Genomic DNA, 14,262 nt, shown 5'->3' with positions numbered 1-14,262 from the left:
TGGGTCCTCCTGACCTGAAATACTTTGGCCTTATCCCTCATGGTATATATTTTATCTTCTCAGAGGTTATAGGGTCAGCTTTGGGATTACATTTGTAAGAAGTCTGAAAGACTGAGTTTGATTATGGTTTTCGTCTACCTAAATACCATTCATGGAAGATCCAGTATAGCACAAATTTTGTCCTGTGTTCTAAGTATTGAGATTGTGGTGATAATGACGTCTTTCTGTTTTGGGTATCTGTCTGTCAAGCTTCTACTGGTGATAGTTTGCACTAAGAATAATTTTAAAATCCCAGGGGGCATTTTGCTAAAGCCTGAAACTCCTTCCAGTTTTCATGGCACAGAACTAAAAAACAGCAGCTGGAAAATATTCCTGCACGGCTTGTGGGTCTCTGACCCCTTTCAGGATTAGGCAGTGACTGGACAGGTTACCCTACAGATCTGGTCTTAACAGTGGAATGTAAAATAAGGGTATCACTTAGAGACATCATATGTGAACATAAAGATTTTCAATCTGTATATCCCTGGTAAGGAAGCTTTTATTCTTATCCTTGGAAATCACTAAGTGTTTATATTACCCTTTATATTTTGCTAGGAGTTTCGTATTTCCGTTATTGATTTTGGGGAAATAATGTACAACTGAAGTGTTAGTGTTGTGATAATGGTTGGACTCTTGCTGGAGAAAAAAATTACTTGTTATAAATAAATGCAGTGCTCCACACCCTTGGCTGTGCTACAGCAATACCTGAGCAGCTCCATAAAAGTATAAATTCCCAGCTTATATCCAGAGCTACTGAATCAGAATTTTGGAGAGCATAACTCAGATGTCTTTATTTTTTACAGCTCTGAAAGTAATTTTGACTCACCAAAGCCAAGGGTGATAACTGCTCTGTTAATGGGCAAATACAGTTCCTCTTTATTCATTCATGTTCTTTCTCTTGATTTTCTTACCAGGCTCGTCAGTGCTGTGATGAAGGGGAATGTCTTCTAGCTAATCAGGAAATGGATAAGTTTCAGTCTAAAGAAGATGCTCAGAAAGCTCTCCAAGACATTGAAAATTTTCTTGAAATGGCTCTACCCTTCATAAATTATGATCCTGAAACCCTACAGTACGAATTTGATGTAATTTTATCTCCAGAACTCAAGGTAAGAAACTTTTAAGCTTTCACTTATACACATTAAAAAATAATTGCAGTAGCATGGGTAAGTTTTACTATCTCCCAGCTAACTTTATGTTGGATTGCATTTACACTGCCCTGTTAAGGATTAAGGGGGACAATAATGGCACTGTTAAGCATCAAAGAATCCAAAGCTTGCTATATAATGAAGAGTAATTTCCTTTTTGAGCTCCGACTCCACTTTTTTAAATACTCCTTTCCCATTACAGAAGCACTCGCCCACATTTTCTTCTGCTTCCTTAGAGAAAGGATCAAAGCTGTTCCACTGTAGAGTTTTGGGCTTATGTCAAGAGTACTCTACCTCTATAACATCTTTCCTCTGTGCTGTGGTGACCACTAACAGACTTTCTGTGGACATAGATCTGGCTTTCCTACGCAGTTAGAGAATGAAGGGGTAAAAATATAGGATCTGAGTCTTCTTGAGGAAGGGGGAATAGGATGGAACGCTGGTATCTGCAGGGTGGAGGGCTCTAGGTTACTTCTGTACTCCCTTCTTAGACATGATATGAAGGACTCTCTTTACATTGGAGACAAAAAAATTTGAGATGTTGTTTATGCTTCTAAAATGTATAGTTGGAACAGTATCTAAATCCATGTTTAACTGAAGGTCCTAGGGGATGCTCCAGGAAATTAGAAATATGGTCATGGCAATAACCAAGTGATTCCCTGGATGCAACCAAGCTTACCTCTAGCTGCCTCAAAGAAGACAGAGGGTGTATATCCGTTGGTGGTGCTAAGGAGCCTGTTACAAGTCCTGTAGGGTAAAATGTAACAAAATACTATGCCAGTGTTAGTCATTTGTTTTTATAACTTGGTGGCTTTCTCATGCTAAACTACAAAGAATAATAAGGCTTTTTCGGCCATTATCTCTTTCAGCCAATGAAGGGCAAATCACAGATGTAATGACCAACTTTATGATTGCTTAGTAAATTTTGTCCTCGGGTTGTTTTGGTTGAGATTTTGGTTTTATATCCATGTGAAGATAATACATTAATCTATTTTCTGTTACCTTCCTTAATTTCTTCTAGTTATAGTTTAAACTCCAGTTTTTGGACTAAGAAATATAATAGGGTTTGCAGTGAGCCCATTTCAGAAAATGTTTCATAGAAGTCTTTTGCAATCCGCAGATCCAGATGCAGACTGTGCAGCTGAAGCTTGAAAATATCCGAAGTATATTTGAGAACCAACAGGCTGGTTTCAGGAACCTGACGGATAAGCATGTGAGGCCAATCCAGTTTGTGGTCCCCACATCTGAAAATTTGATGAGATCTAGAACTCCATTCTTTTCATCTAAACATGGTAAAATTTATTACATTCACTTTCTCTCTCTTTTATTGCTATTTTTTACTTTGTTACTTTTGCTGTAAATACTGAATTTATTCTTCAGTGCTGATAAATGACTTTTATTTCAGCATCTTTAGTTATATTTAAATTATATTGCATAAGGTAGGGGGCAGATTGAGATTGTCATATGATAATATAACACAGTAGTCAGTATAAAACAGAATGATGAATATCTGAGGACTGAGTATTCCAGAGAGTATGAATATTTTGCCATCATCAAACTCATACTTTTCTTCAGTAGGTGGAGGAAAGCATATGAAACCGGTTTATAAATACATGCATACGCACACACATATATTTACTATTATTTGGTTTTGATAAGTTTCTGCTCAGTAAATGGCTTAGATAATACAGGGTTTCCTAAAGTCCCCTAAAGTTACCATAAATAGGGAAAATGGGAAATTATAGCTAAATGTGCTTTTATTTACAAAGTATTCATTACCAAATTTTATAAAATAGTCTCTATGTGTTGGCCATCTCTTTGTACATTTTTTAATGGATATTTTGTAAGCAAAGGTACATTTGGCTCCAATTTTCCATTTTCCTTATGTATGGTGACTTGAGGGGTGACTTTTAGGGCGCCCTGTAGAATGATATTCCCTTTTCTAAATAGGTGCCAGTAACTAATTTTGTTGGTAATTTACCATCGCAGAGTTCATTTTTTAGTTTTAATTATTGTAGACTAATTTTAACTATATGGTATCCACTTGTTTTTAAAGTTCAATGGGAAAATAATTATCCTCTTAACACTGTCAAACTCCTCTGATGCCTTAAGGGTTCTCTTGAGTTGCCTTTGGGTCTGTCTGTTCGGAGAGTATAATTTGGTCTTTGGGGCCTTAAGTGAGTAAAATGGGTGACATGGGACTAAATTTGGTCTCTCTAATCTAAGTAGAATCAGAGACTTCATTAGTGTAAGGAAACTGCTTGTAAATTCACAGGAGGCTTCAGCCAAGGTTAATGAGCATAAAAATATATTTCATCCCCAGCATTTATCAGATTAAAAAGAGGTGATGAAAGCAGGTTACTAGGCTATGCTGATGAATGTTATATAGTCAACACTTAGGAAATATATAAATATACTCAGAAAAACTATAAACAATGTTTTTAAATCAATAATACTATACGAAGATAGACCGAAGATACTGGAAATATTGAAGATAGTGGGAAAAAAGTATAAAAAGAACAAAACAAAGAAACAATAAGGGGAGAAAAACCAATAGCTATAAGAATAAAAATTGAATAGGTTAGTATTCCTAAGCAGAAGAAAGACCTCAGTTAGATTTCTGGCTCCATTTACCATCTGTGTGACCTTGGGCACTTCACTTCACTTATTAGCTTCAGGCTCCTTGTCTGTAAAGTAGGGACGATAATACCTACTAACTTCAACACGTTGTTGTGAAGTCAAAGTAAAAGAAAAAATGTCTGGGAACTATAGGAAATAAAGTGGACTATCCCTTTCCTTCAGTTCAGACTTCTTACTTCGTAGTCCTCTAAAAATTCAGCTCCTCTGAAGGCATTCTTGGAGTGGCCCAGCTGGGGTGGAGGAATAGGGTTTGAGGAGACTGCCCAAAACCCACTCAAGTCAGTAGTCACTCGGAGTACGTTTTGTTTTGTGTCGTTTCATTTATTTTTCTTTCTGATATTCTTATTTAATGGCGTTACACTTTCTTTCTGCAGTGGGAGTTGGATACTCTTTCTTTCAAGCATGTAAACTTTTTTCAAAAGGTACCCATCTTTATTATATTTCTTGTCACCAGTACATTTTCTGAGCTTGTGTTCATGTGGAAAACCAGTTTGGCATCTAAAAACAGCACCGTGCATTGCTGCATTCTGCTTGCAAGTAACTTTTTCCTTGTTTTCATTAACCATCCTTTGTTTTCTCTCAGTGTTAAGCTTGCCTTGGAAAACAGCTGTATAAAAAGTAGATTATGCTTCCAATCTCAATGTCTTTCATAAGATGACCACCTGAAAAAGAATTAAGAAAAACAATTGGTGATGTTAAGGGGGAATCAGGCTTTCTTCTGTTTTAGAGAATCTCATGTCATCCACAGTCCAACTTTTTGTTGGGAGTAGTGTGGATTTTTTCAGCAGCTTACTGAATATATGGCTTGGATAGATAAATGATTTTATCTAGTATCTATCATGGTTTCTGAATCAAATCAAAGTATTATTTATGCCTGTTCATTTTATCTCATCACTCTGTGAGTAATGGGGATTATAATAATGTGTTCTAAACAATTTCTTAAGTTTTTTCATTGCTAAGCCAAATATGCAAAATTTGTTCAATTCAAAACGTACATGTTAGCTTTTTTTTATAAAAATGACTCCAACTGTTTTTTTGTTCTTTTTTTTTTTTTTTGCATATAATCCTGCACCTAGCAAAATGCCTAATATTTAGCAGGATGTAACATGTATTTGTTGAATTACTATTCAATACAGAGGGGAGTTACTGAGAGTGGGAGACATTGACAGTGAGAGGTAAAATGTAAAATGTGCTTGAGCTGCTAAATCTATATCTCTAACCTAGCTCTTTCTCCTAAGCATCAGACCTGTGTTTACAATTTGCCTCCTTGAATTTCCCATAGGCAACTCAAACTCAACATATAGCAAATTAATTTATCTTTCTTGTAAACTTCCTCTCCCTCATCTTAGTGAATGGCACTGTGATTTCCCCAGTTGTCCATGTTTGGGACCTTGATTCTTTCTTCTCATTCATGTTTTCCATCTAATCGGTCAAAAAATCCTACATCCTATGAATTTTTGCCTACTAACTGATATCTCTCAAAACCAGCCACTGTTTCTTTCCATTCCCACTGCTATCCTCACTGTCACTTTCCTTGTCCAAGTTAACATCATCTGCTGCCTTGACAACTGCAACAGTCTCCCTGTTTCCCCACATTCTCTTCCTTTTCCTAGGTCTCTTACCTTGTGGACTTTGCATGCCCTGTTCTCTCTCTGGAATGTTATTCCTTGCCTTTTCCCTTATTCCTTTCCCCCTTTCCCCTTCCTACTCCTCCATCAGATTTCCAGTCCCTAGGCCACTTCCTTTAGGTAATCTTTTCCTCCACACCTCTCTCTTCCCCTGCACTCCTGTTTGGTTCGGTTTTCATGCTATGTGATAACAAGCCCCCTTGCATTCTTCTCAGCTTTATGTAATTGTCTGTTTTCTGACTCTCTTGTTAGACTGAAGGCTCTGTAAGGTCAGGGACTGTGTGCAGTTCATCTTTGTAACCCCAAACCCAGAGCTTAGTGTAGGTACTCAGTCATTTTATATAGATTTACATTGTTGAAAGAATGGATAAATCTATTTTGCTCTTCAGAAACAGATGCCTTTCTTGTAAGTTGTGTATACATTCCTTTTGCATCGCCGAATGTACTGGCAAAGAATTAATTAATAGAACTAATAATTGCTCCCTGTGTTACCTTTAGAAATAAATTTGAATCTCTATATATAACATTTCTTTGAAGTGGGGCACATCAGCATTTCTTGAGAAATTGATTTGATACGGCAGTACCCACTACATTTAATACAATTTATATATGACTACATAAACATGAAATTTTGATATGAAATATGTTTTAATAAATAAAAGTGAGGACTAGGGTCTAGAGAACATAACATCACATCATTTCCCTGAGTGTGCCTGATGCCAGCTTCTGCAGAGGAGAGAAGGACAAAAGGTATGTTCCTTTCATGGGGAGAGGCGACCCATGCAGCCTGTGTGGGTGACAGCCTTTTCAGCAGCCCTGAGAATTAGGGAATTAAAGAATCTAGTCTTTGATTGGACCATGTCCCTGGCTTTGTAAAAACATCTGAACTCCTTGCTTAATAGTACGGTGGCTTATTCTTTGCAAACTGAACATTTTAAAAAATAAAGATTAAAGATTATTTGGAAATGTTTTCTATAGTGGGTAGAATCATGTATACAGTAGACTGTATGGACTTGAATACTATTTCAATTCTTGGACAAGATAATAATATTCTTCCTTATTTATAAAGGGGGGATAGAAGTCATTACCTACTTCTTAGGGATGGTTTTGAGGATTAAAAAAGAAAGCACATGCCTAGCATTTAGAATAGTGCCTAGCATGTAGAAAGTACCAGATAAATGTTAGATACTCTCATTGCTAGGTTAAATTTAGAATTCTTTCAAAATTTTTAATCTAGTTTATCAATGAGCTGCAACCTGATTAAGTGTTTATGTGTCCAAATGAGCACTAAATCTGATTAAATGTTTATGTGTCAAAACGAGCACTAAATCTGCAAATAATTATCAGCACTAACACCAAGCTCCATGCTCAGCAAGTAAGTGAATATTTGCTAAATGAGAGACTGGGTGAGTACATGGCAAAAATCATGCTCAATAAGAAGTTGAAATCAGGTAGGTAGTTATAACCAATCGTTGTCTTCTAGAATGCAGTTTAAAAATACTAATATAAACATGTTGGAATATTAACTCTCTAATGATTTAATGAACATACATGTATTTTTATTAAAAGTGCTGACTTTAATTCTGGTTTGAAATTCTTCTTTCTTATTTTTCTACCAGGGAAGAAGGACTGGAGACAAAATCAGAACAACTTAAAAGTAAATATCATTAATTAATTCAAAATTGACTTTATTGCTCTTTATTGCTATAGTTGCAGAGTCAGTATGGGGGCTTAAGCTGTATTTTTCATTCACTATACTAATACTGTGCATTTGAAAGCCTATTTAATCTAAAAGAAAAAAAAAGCTGCTGCCGCATTGTGTCTAATTGCCTTGCTGGCATATCTCCAGATATGCCACTTTCTCAGTATGAGCAATTTCTCAAGTCCTGGCTCGAGTTCAGAATGATTTCTGTAGAACATCTCATATAAATCCCAGATTCTCTTCACTACTACCCGCCTCCACCTCAGTACACCTACCTAAGTGTTGCACTTTTTTTAGAGAAGGGGCAATTCCAGTCTTGCAAGTGTGAAGCACAGTGGAACGGCTCTAATGGACCACACACAGGCTAACGCTGAGCTAAAACACACACACACACACACACACACACACACACACCCATTAATTTCTTTCAAATATTTTTTTTTTTGGTTAAGTTTTTTTAGAGATAAAGTCTTGCTGCATTGTCTAGTCTGGATTGCATTAGCTAATCAGAGGCGTGCTCATAGCTCACTGCAGTCTGGAACTCCTGGGTTTAAGCAGTTCTCCCAGGTCAGTCTCCCAAATACAGGCATGTATCACCACACCAGGCCTATTCATTTCTTGACTGATACAAGATTCCTTCCTTTTCACTTATCCATGATAGCCTCATCATAGCCATAAGATACAATATTTTCTTTGCATACTTTGAATGGTAAAGACAAAAACATATTTTTAAGGGGCATATTTAAAGTATTGCATAGTAGTACAACTCTAGAACTAGATTGCCTGGCTTTTAATCCCATTGGGCAAGTTCTATGGAACTCAGCCTTCTTATCTATAAATGGAGATAAGGATAGAACACCCCCATCATGGAGTTTGTGTAGAGACAAAATGAGTAATGTGTGGCATATGGTAATGTTCTAAGTTTTTTTGGTTGTTGGGGATTCATTGAGGGTACAAAGAACCAGGTTACATTGATTGCTTGTATCAGATAAAGACCCTCCCATAATAGTATTTTTAATATAATCATTAGCTGCCTAGTGAGTGGCCTATACTGATATACCACACTTGGTTATCATATTGTACAGTCACAACTACTGGTCTAAAGAAAGATATAGGGTGAATGCCAGTTTCACAGTTTTACATGTCTTTTGGTTTTAGTTTCAAGTCATTCCTCTACACGGATTTATTCAGTTGTAAATCCCCAGGGATAAAGTAATGAGGCTGTGGCTCTGTACGTTTTTTTGGTGGGGTTGCAGCTGGTAAACAGAGTTAGTTCCAAGCTGCAGTCTTCCAAATCAATTTGGAGCATCCTTAGGTATTTAAAAGTCTAACTTTATGTTTCAAATCTTTCCATACCTGTATTTCAGAAACCTGTTAGGAATAAATGGTGCATACTTATCTGTTAAGTGGAGTATGCAGTATTCTGAGTTTTCATTATAGTATTAAAATGATGGTTGGCACATTTGCCAGACGTAACAAATCAAAGCATACCATGAATGAGGGAGCATGATAAAGGCTTTGACACTTGGGCTTGACTCTGTTTTGTCACTTACAAAGTATGCAACTTTTACTTTGTTACTGAATCTCTCTGAGCCTCGATTTTTTCATGTTTAATAGAATGCAATAGCTTGCTAAATTGCTGTGTAGATTAGATTACACATCATAATGATGTGTGCTGAATACCTAGGACAGTACCTGCCTAATATATAGAATGTCATAATAAATATTTGTTTCTTTCCACATGTATTCATTTTGGGTTCTAGCTGTCATAAAGCAATGCTACATTCATTTGGAGGTTAGGTAAGCTCAGCTGTCTGATAGATCTCGTATCCCAGAAATATATTTCGAATGCTTCTTCAGTGCAAATAGCCATCATAAATCTCATGCAGTTCACTCAGTAGGCCAGTACAAATCCTTTAGAGTCTGTAAAATAAGGCAGCACTTTAGGATCATGGAGGCCATTTATAGCAACAATAGACATGTGGCAGAGTGTAGAGACAGATGCACAGGTTACAGCTATTTTGAGAAAGAATAGACAGTTCTTCAGGTCTTAGGCCTGGAATGCCTCAATATCTTTTACCATATTCAAATGTATGGTGATACCATTGAAGAAGGATTGATTATGTTGTGTGTCCTTGATGAAAGAATTAAAGGATGCATGAAATATTTTCTGGAAATATTTCCATGAAAAAAAATCATTGTGGTTAAATGCTATTTTGGTTCTTTATGAATAAACTTCAGTTATCTGGAAAATCAACTTTTAATGAATGAACCTTATTTCCCAAGAGTGTCAAATAAATGAAAAATTAATGTATAAAATAAATTCTGATTACAATCTTCAGTCTGTCCTCAGGCAACTCAGATGATTTTTTTATTGGTACATATCCAAATTATGTTTGAAAAAAAGCATAGTATTATTTTTTAATTTGTCTACACAATTAGGACCTAGAGTAAATCTAACCTGAGCTAGATATCCTTGAAGAGGAACTATCCCTGCATAGATGCCAATTTAATTGTAAATTTCCTTATTTCAGATCGAAGTGGTGCATGATTGCCAGGAGAAGAGAAGTTCTGGTCAATCCTCCAGTTTGGAAAACGATAATAGTTTGGATGTCTTAAAGAAGTATTATTTATTTATTTATTACTATAAGCTCACATACTCATTTACGGGTGGGAGACTCTGGTTCAGTGTTCAAGGCCAATGTACTTAGAATTTTGAGTTCACAGAATGGGTTTTTACTGGGTGCAATAAAAAGTACAGGTGTCAGAAATCCTGGATATAGGCTGGGCTAAACAAACCTATGTTTATATGATTTGAGGAAAATTAGACTTTTTCAGAATTTTCAACTCCTTTATTTCCCCACAGACTGGGAAAGAAAACAAAAATTTTTGTTTGTTGGTTTTTTTAGTTTCTTTTCCTCTTATTATTTTTAATTGACTTAATGTACTTATTTATGTTATGTAGTATATTTCAACACATGTATATAATGTGTAATGATCAAATCAAAGTGATTAGCATATCCATCACTCCTTTTAGCTTTACTGAACAGTAACTGACAAAATTCTATATATTTAAATTATCTAATGTGATACTTCGATATATGTATATATTGTGAAATGATTACCATAATCAAGTTAGTTAATACATCTGTCACCACATGAATACCTTTATTTTTGTCATGAGAACAGTTAGGATCTACTCTTAGAACTTTTCAGTATTATTTACTACAGTACTACAGTATTATTTACTATAGTCACCATGCTGTTCATTAGATCCCCAGAATTTATTCATCCTACATAACTGAAAGTTTGTACCATTTGGCAACGCCAGCCCTTTTAAAAAAGGAGTAAAAATGACCGAGGCAGTACATCAGAAACCACAAAGGATTATATAGATGCATGTAGTGTTTTTATGGATATTAACAATAATCACTGTTTTGTTCACTTTTACAATTTTATATTCATATTCTAGATATAAGAATATTCACCTTTTAAATTTTATATCAAAGACTTTTTAATGTTAAAGGTTTGAAATGTGAAAGAGAATTATCTGGGCATTGTAGCAGGTGCCTATAGTCCCAGCTACTTGGCAAGCTGAGGCAAAAGGATTGCTTGAGCCTAAGAGTTTGAGGTTGCTGTAAGCTACAATGCCACAGTACTCTACCCAGGGTGACAACGTGAGACTCTGTCTCAACACAAAAACAAAAACATAAAATGTGTAAAAGAGAGGAAAAAAGGGGCCAAAGGTAGAAGTTAAATCAAATGGATTACTTAGGGAGAAGGAGAATATATTTTAAGTATGACATCAATTGGAAATCGCATGGAAAAGAAAATGTGTTTTACAGAGGATGTAAACAAAATTATTAGAGAAACTTCAGTATGATCTACACTTAGAAAGACCCATGTCTACTGTAACTCTTAGAAAATTTCAGAACATTACTGGGAAAAGGGGAAAAAAGTGCATAAAATGCTAATATTAGTTTTTTCAGAGAAGGAAAGGATACTAAAACTCAAATTATACTGTCCAAAAATACATAAATAAATAAAATATGATAGATTTTGTGAGGTTTTAGGAAATTGATTCTCAGTGAGTTAGAAATAAAGGATTCGTTAAGGTTAATAATAACCTTTTCTTTCACACACACACACATATGATTTCTTTCTTTTCTTTCTTTATTTTTTGGAGATAAGGACTTGCTTTGTCACCCAGGCTGTATCGTATCTCACTATAACCTTGAACTCCTGGGCTCAAGCAATATTCCCACCTTAGCCAACTGAGTAGCTGGGACTATAGGCGTGCACCACTGTGCCTGGCTAATTATTCTTTAAATTTTTTGTATAGACAGGGTCTCACTACATTGCCCAGGCTGGTCTCAAACTCCTGGCCTTGAGTGATGCTCCTACTTCAGTCTCCCAAACCACTGAGATTATAGGCATGACTTTCCATGCCTGGCCTTTCTTTCATAACATTAAAGAGTCTCATGGGTGATACTTAGTCTAGAGATCATAAAAGTACTTTTAGACATGGTGGCTTACTATGTCTGTAATTCAATTTGGGAGGCTGAGGTGGGAGGATCAGTTGAGGCCAGAACTTTGAGACCAGCCTCAGCAGGACACCCATATTTTAAAAAACAAAACAACAACAACAAAAAATAAAACAGGTATAATTTCTTATTTTGATGATAAAACCAAAACCATTAGTAGTTCCTACGCATTAACTACTTTTGTCTTCGACAATTAATATTTACAATGTAAATAATTCTCAAGTAATAAAATAAGTATGGTCTTTTCATTTTAGATATGTCCTAAATGAGCTGATACAGACCGAGAGGGTGTACGTTCGAGAGCTGTTTACTGTTTTGTTGGTGAGTGACTCAAGTTGTACTTTTCCCATCTTTTCCTAAATGAGCCATTGCTTCATTGATGAGAAAGAGTGTAGGGAAATCTTCTATTTCAGTCTCCTTCACATGGCAGCAGTGTGCATTTCCTCTATTGTTTGAGGCTGCATGTTGGTTAAATGTGTATATTCAAGTTCTCCCTGAGTAGTGAGAATGATTGAATTTATTACTGTTCTCTCAGGGAGGCAGCAGATTGTTACAGTTATCCCCAGGGTACTATTCAGAGATTGTGATGTATAGAACTGAGAATGGGATAAAAGTATTCATTTGACAAAAAATGTCATAATGTTAATTTGGTCTTAAAAACTTAAACACATTGCCACTTCAAGGAAAAGTTGACGACCTGTAACGTATTTTTTCATACTTAGAGTTTCTTTTTTGTTTCCTGTACTACAAGATACTCTGAAGACCCAAGAGTTGTCACTTTAGTCTGCCGATTGAGTGGAAAATACTGACTTTCTTGTCCTGCCATCTAAAAAAGGAAGTCATGGATAACTTTGGAAAATAGTTCATTTGAATGTTAAAATTCAAACAACTTAACCCACAAATCCCCTATATATTCTGCTGCGCCCATACCTTTGGTGGTCCAATCAGATGTAAAAGTACATTTTTTAAATACATAAATGTATTTTTTTGGATAGGGCTATAGAGCAGAGATGGATAATCCAGAGATGTTTGATCTTATGCCACCTCTCTTGAGAAATAAAAAGGATGTTCTCTTTGGAAATATGGCAGAAATATATGAGTTCCATAATAGGTATGTATTAATAATTGCTGACTTAAATATTTGTTTTTCATGAAATTATTTAAAGGGCTGTTGACTGATTTTTTTTTTCTGTATAATTTCACAGCATTTTCATGAGCAGCCTGGAAACTTGTACTGATGCCCCTGAACGAGTGGGACCTTGTTTCCTGGAAAGGGTTAGTTAAGTTATTATATTTTTTAATATATGAGTACAGGCCACCAAAATAGCAGCTCATTTATAAGACTAGATTTGAAGATAAGATAGGTATTTTTTTATGTCTTTGTATTTTTAGAAACAATCACTCCAGCAAGTATTTAATGCCAAACTACGTTTTGTTGTAGAAACTGACACACTGGGGTTTTCAGAGCGTGCAAATGCTCATTGTATTCTGTGGTATCAATGCTTCAGTGGCTCAGCTAATGACCACTGACCCCTGGGTCATCCTAGAATTCACAGGACCCCCCTGACTATGAAAACGTGACCGTAGGGATCATCTTAGTAAAACCATTCTGGGTTTGGTTAATTTTTTGCCTACAAGATGCTTTGTGACATTCCCCTCTAATACATGTAGAGTTTTAGAATCCAATCTGTTCTGGCTTTTAGCCACCAAGGCATCTATCACAGGAACTTCACAAAAACAGAGCCCTTGATTCTTCCTATTCAACAAATTCATTCAGGGAGTCTCATTATTCAGTGTCCCAAGAGTGTGCTTAGTACAATTGACTTCCCAGGTTAGCGATCATCCTCTCCTCTATTAGAGTTTTCCCTCAGGATATTCTTTGCATATGCTCCCCTGCTTATCTAGTTCTTCCTCTTCCTGAAAGATCAGTTTTGTCTTGATTTGGGAATCAATTCGATAGAGATGATTATTGAAAACTTCAAAATAGGTATCCCAGAAAAGGTTTATGAAATGAGAAGAGAATAAAGCTAAGAAAGAAATATATCATTACCTTTCTCAATATGTTCTACCTTTAAACACATTTAAACTATGACCAAATGCTTCCCTACCTTCCTCAAGCAACAGTGGCCTATATTCCCATCTGATTCTGTAGTATGTAATATGTATATTCCTCATTGGAGATTTTATATTTACTGTACATGTTTATATGTATACATGAATTCTCTCCCCAACTTGGAGGGAAGCCTTTCAAGCCAGGATTCATATCTTATTTATTTTTGTATCTGTCATAAGGTCAGAGTTCTTGGCACCCAGTAATAATTTGATAAATATTTATTGATGATGTGTTCATTTATTTAATAATCTGCTGTGCACCAAGTGCTGTGTTAGGCAATATGGATACCAAACCCAAGAAAATTTCGATATAAAAGTAGGGAAATCATTAATTGTATACAGAGCGAGTTGCATTATATTAGAGATAGCCAAAGGGCCCAGAATTCGGATATTGTACATAGACTGGTAGTAAAAACAATGGCTTTATAGAATGATGGCTCATGAGATGAATG

The 14,262-nt window shown here is 35.8% G+C and overlaps 1 protein-coding gene across 2 annotated transcripts in view; it reads left to right on the top strand.

Annotated features, from left to right (window-relative positions):
* The window catches only part of MCF2 (MCF.2 cell line derived transforming sequence), a 64,989-nt gene that overhangs the window by 32,711 nt on the left and 18,016 nt on the right, over positions 1-14,262 (top strand). Inside the window, exons 11-18 of one of the 2 annotated variants that reach the window (XM_012809928.2) lie at positions 954-1,145; positions 2,305-2,476; positions 4,199-4,246; positions 7,072-7,109; positions 9,689-9,777; positions 11,953-12,019; positions 12,694-12,809; positions 12,904-12,973. In XM_012809928.2, the coding sequence (XP_012665382.1) occupies positions 954-1,145; positions 2,305-2,476; positions 4,199-4,246; positions 7,072-7,109; positions 9,689-9,777; positions 11,953-12,019; positions 12,694-12,809; positions 12,904-12,973 (792 nt within the window). The remainder of the gene's footprint in view (positions 1-953; positions 1,146-2,304; positions 2,477-4,198; positions 4,247-7,071; positions 7,110-9,688; positions 9,778-11,952; positions 12,020-12,693; positions 12,810-12,903; positions 12,974-14,262) is intronic. The other variant, XM_012809929.1, reaches the window with a different exon arrangement.

The sequence above is a fragment of the Otolemur garnettii genome, unplaced genomic scaffold (genome assembly GCF_000181295.1).
Source record: "Otolemur garnettii isolate 467f Iridium unplaced genomic scaffold, OtoGar3 scaffold00117, whole genome shotgun sequence".
Classification (NCBI taxonomy): Eukaryota; Metazoa; Chordata; class Mammalia; order Primates; family Galagidae; genus Otolemur; species Otolemur garnettii.
The sequence above is the reverse complement of the archived record's forward strand: the minus strand, read 5'-3'. Positions and strand labels throughout refer to the sequence as shown.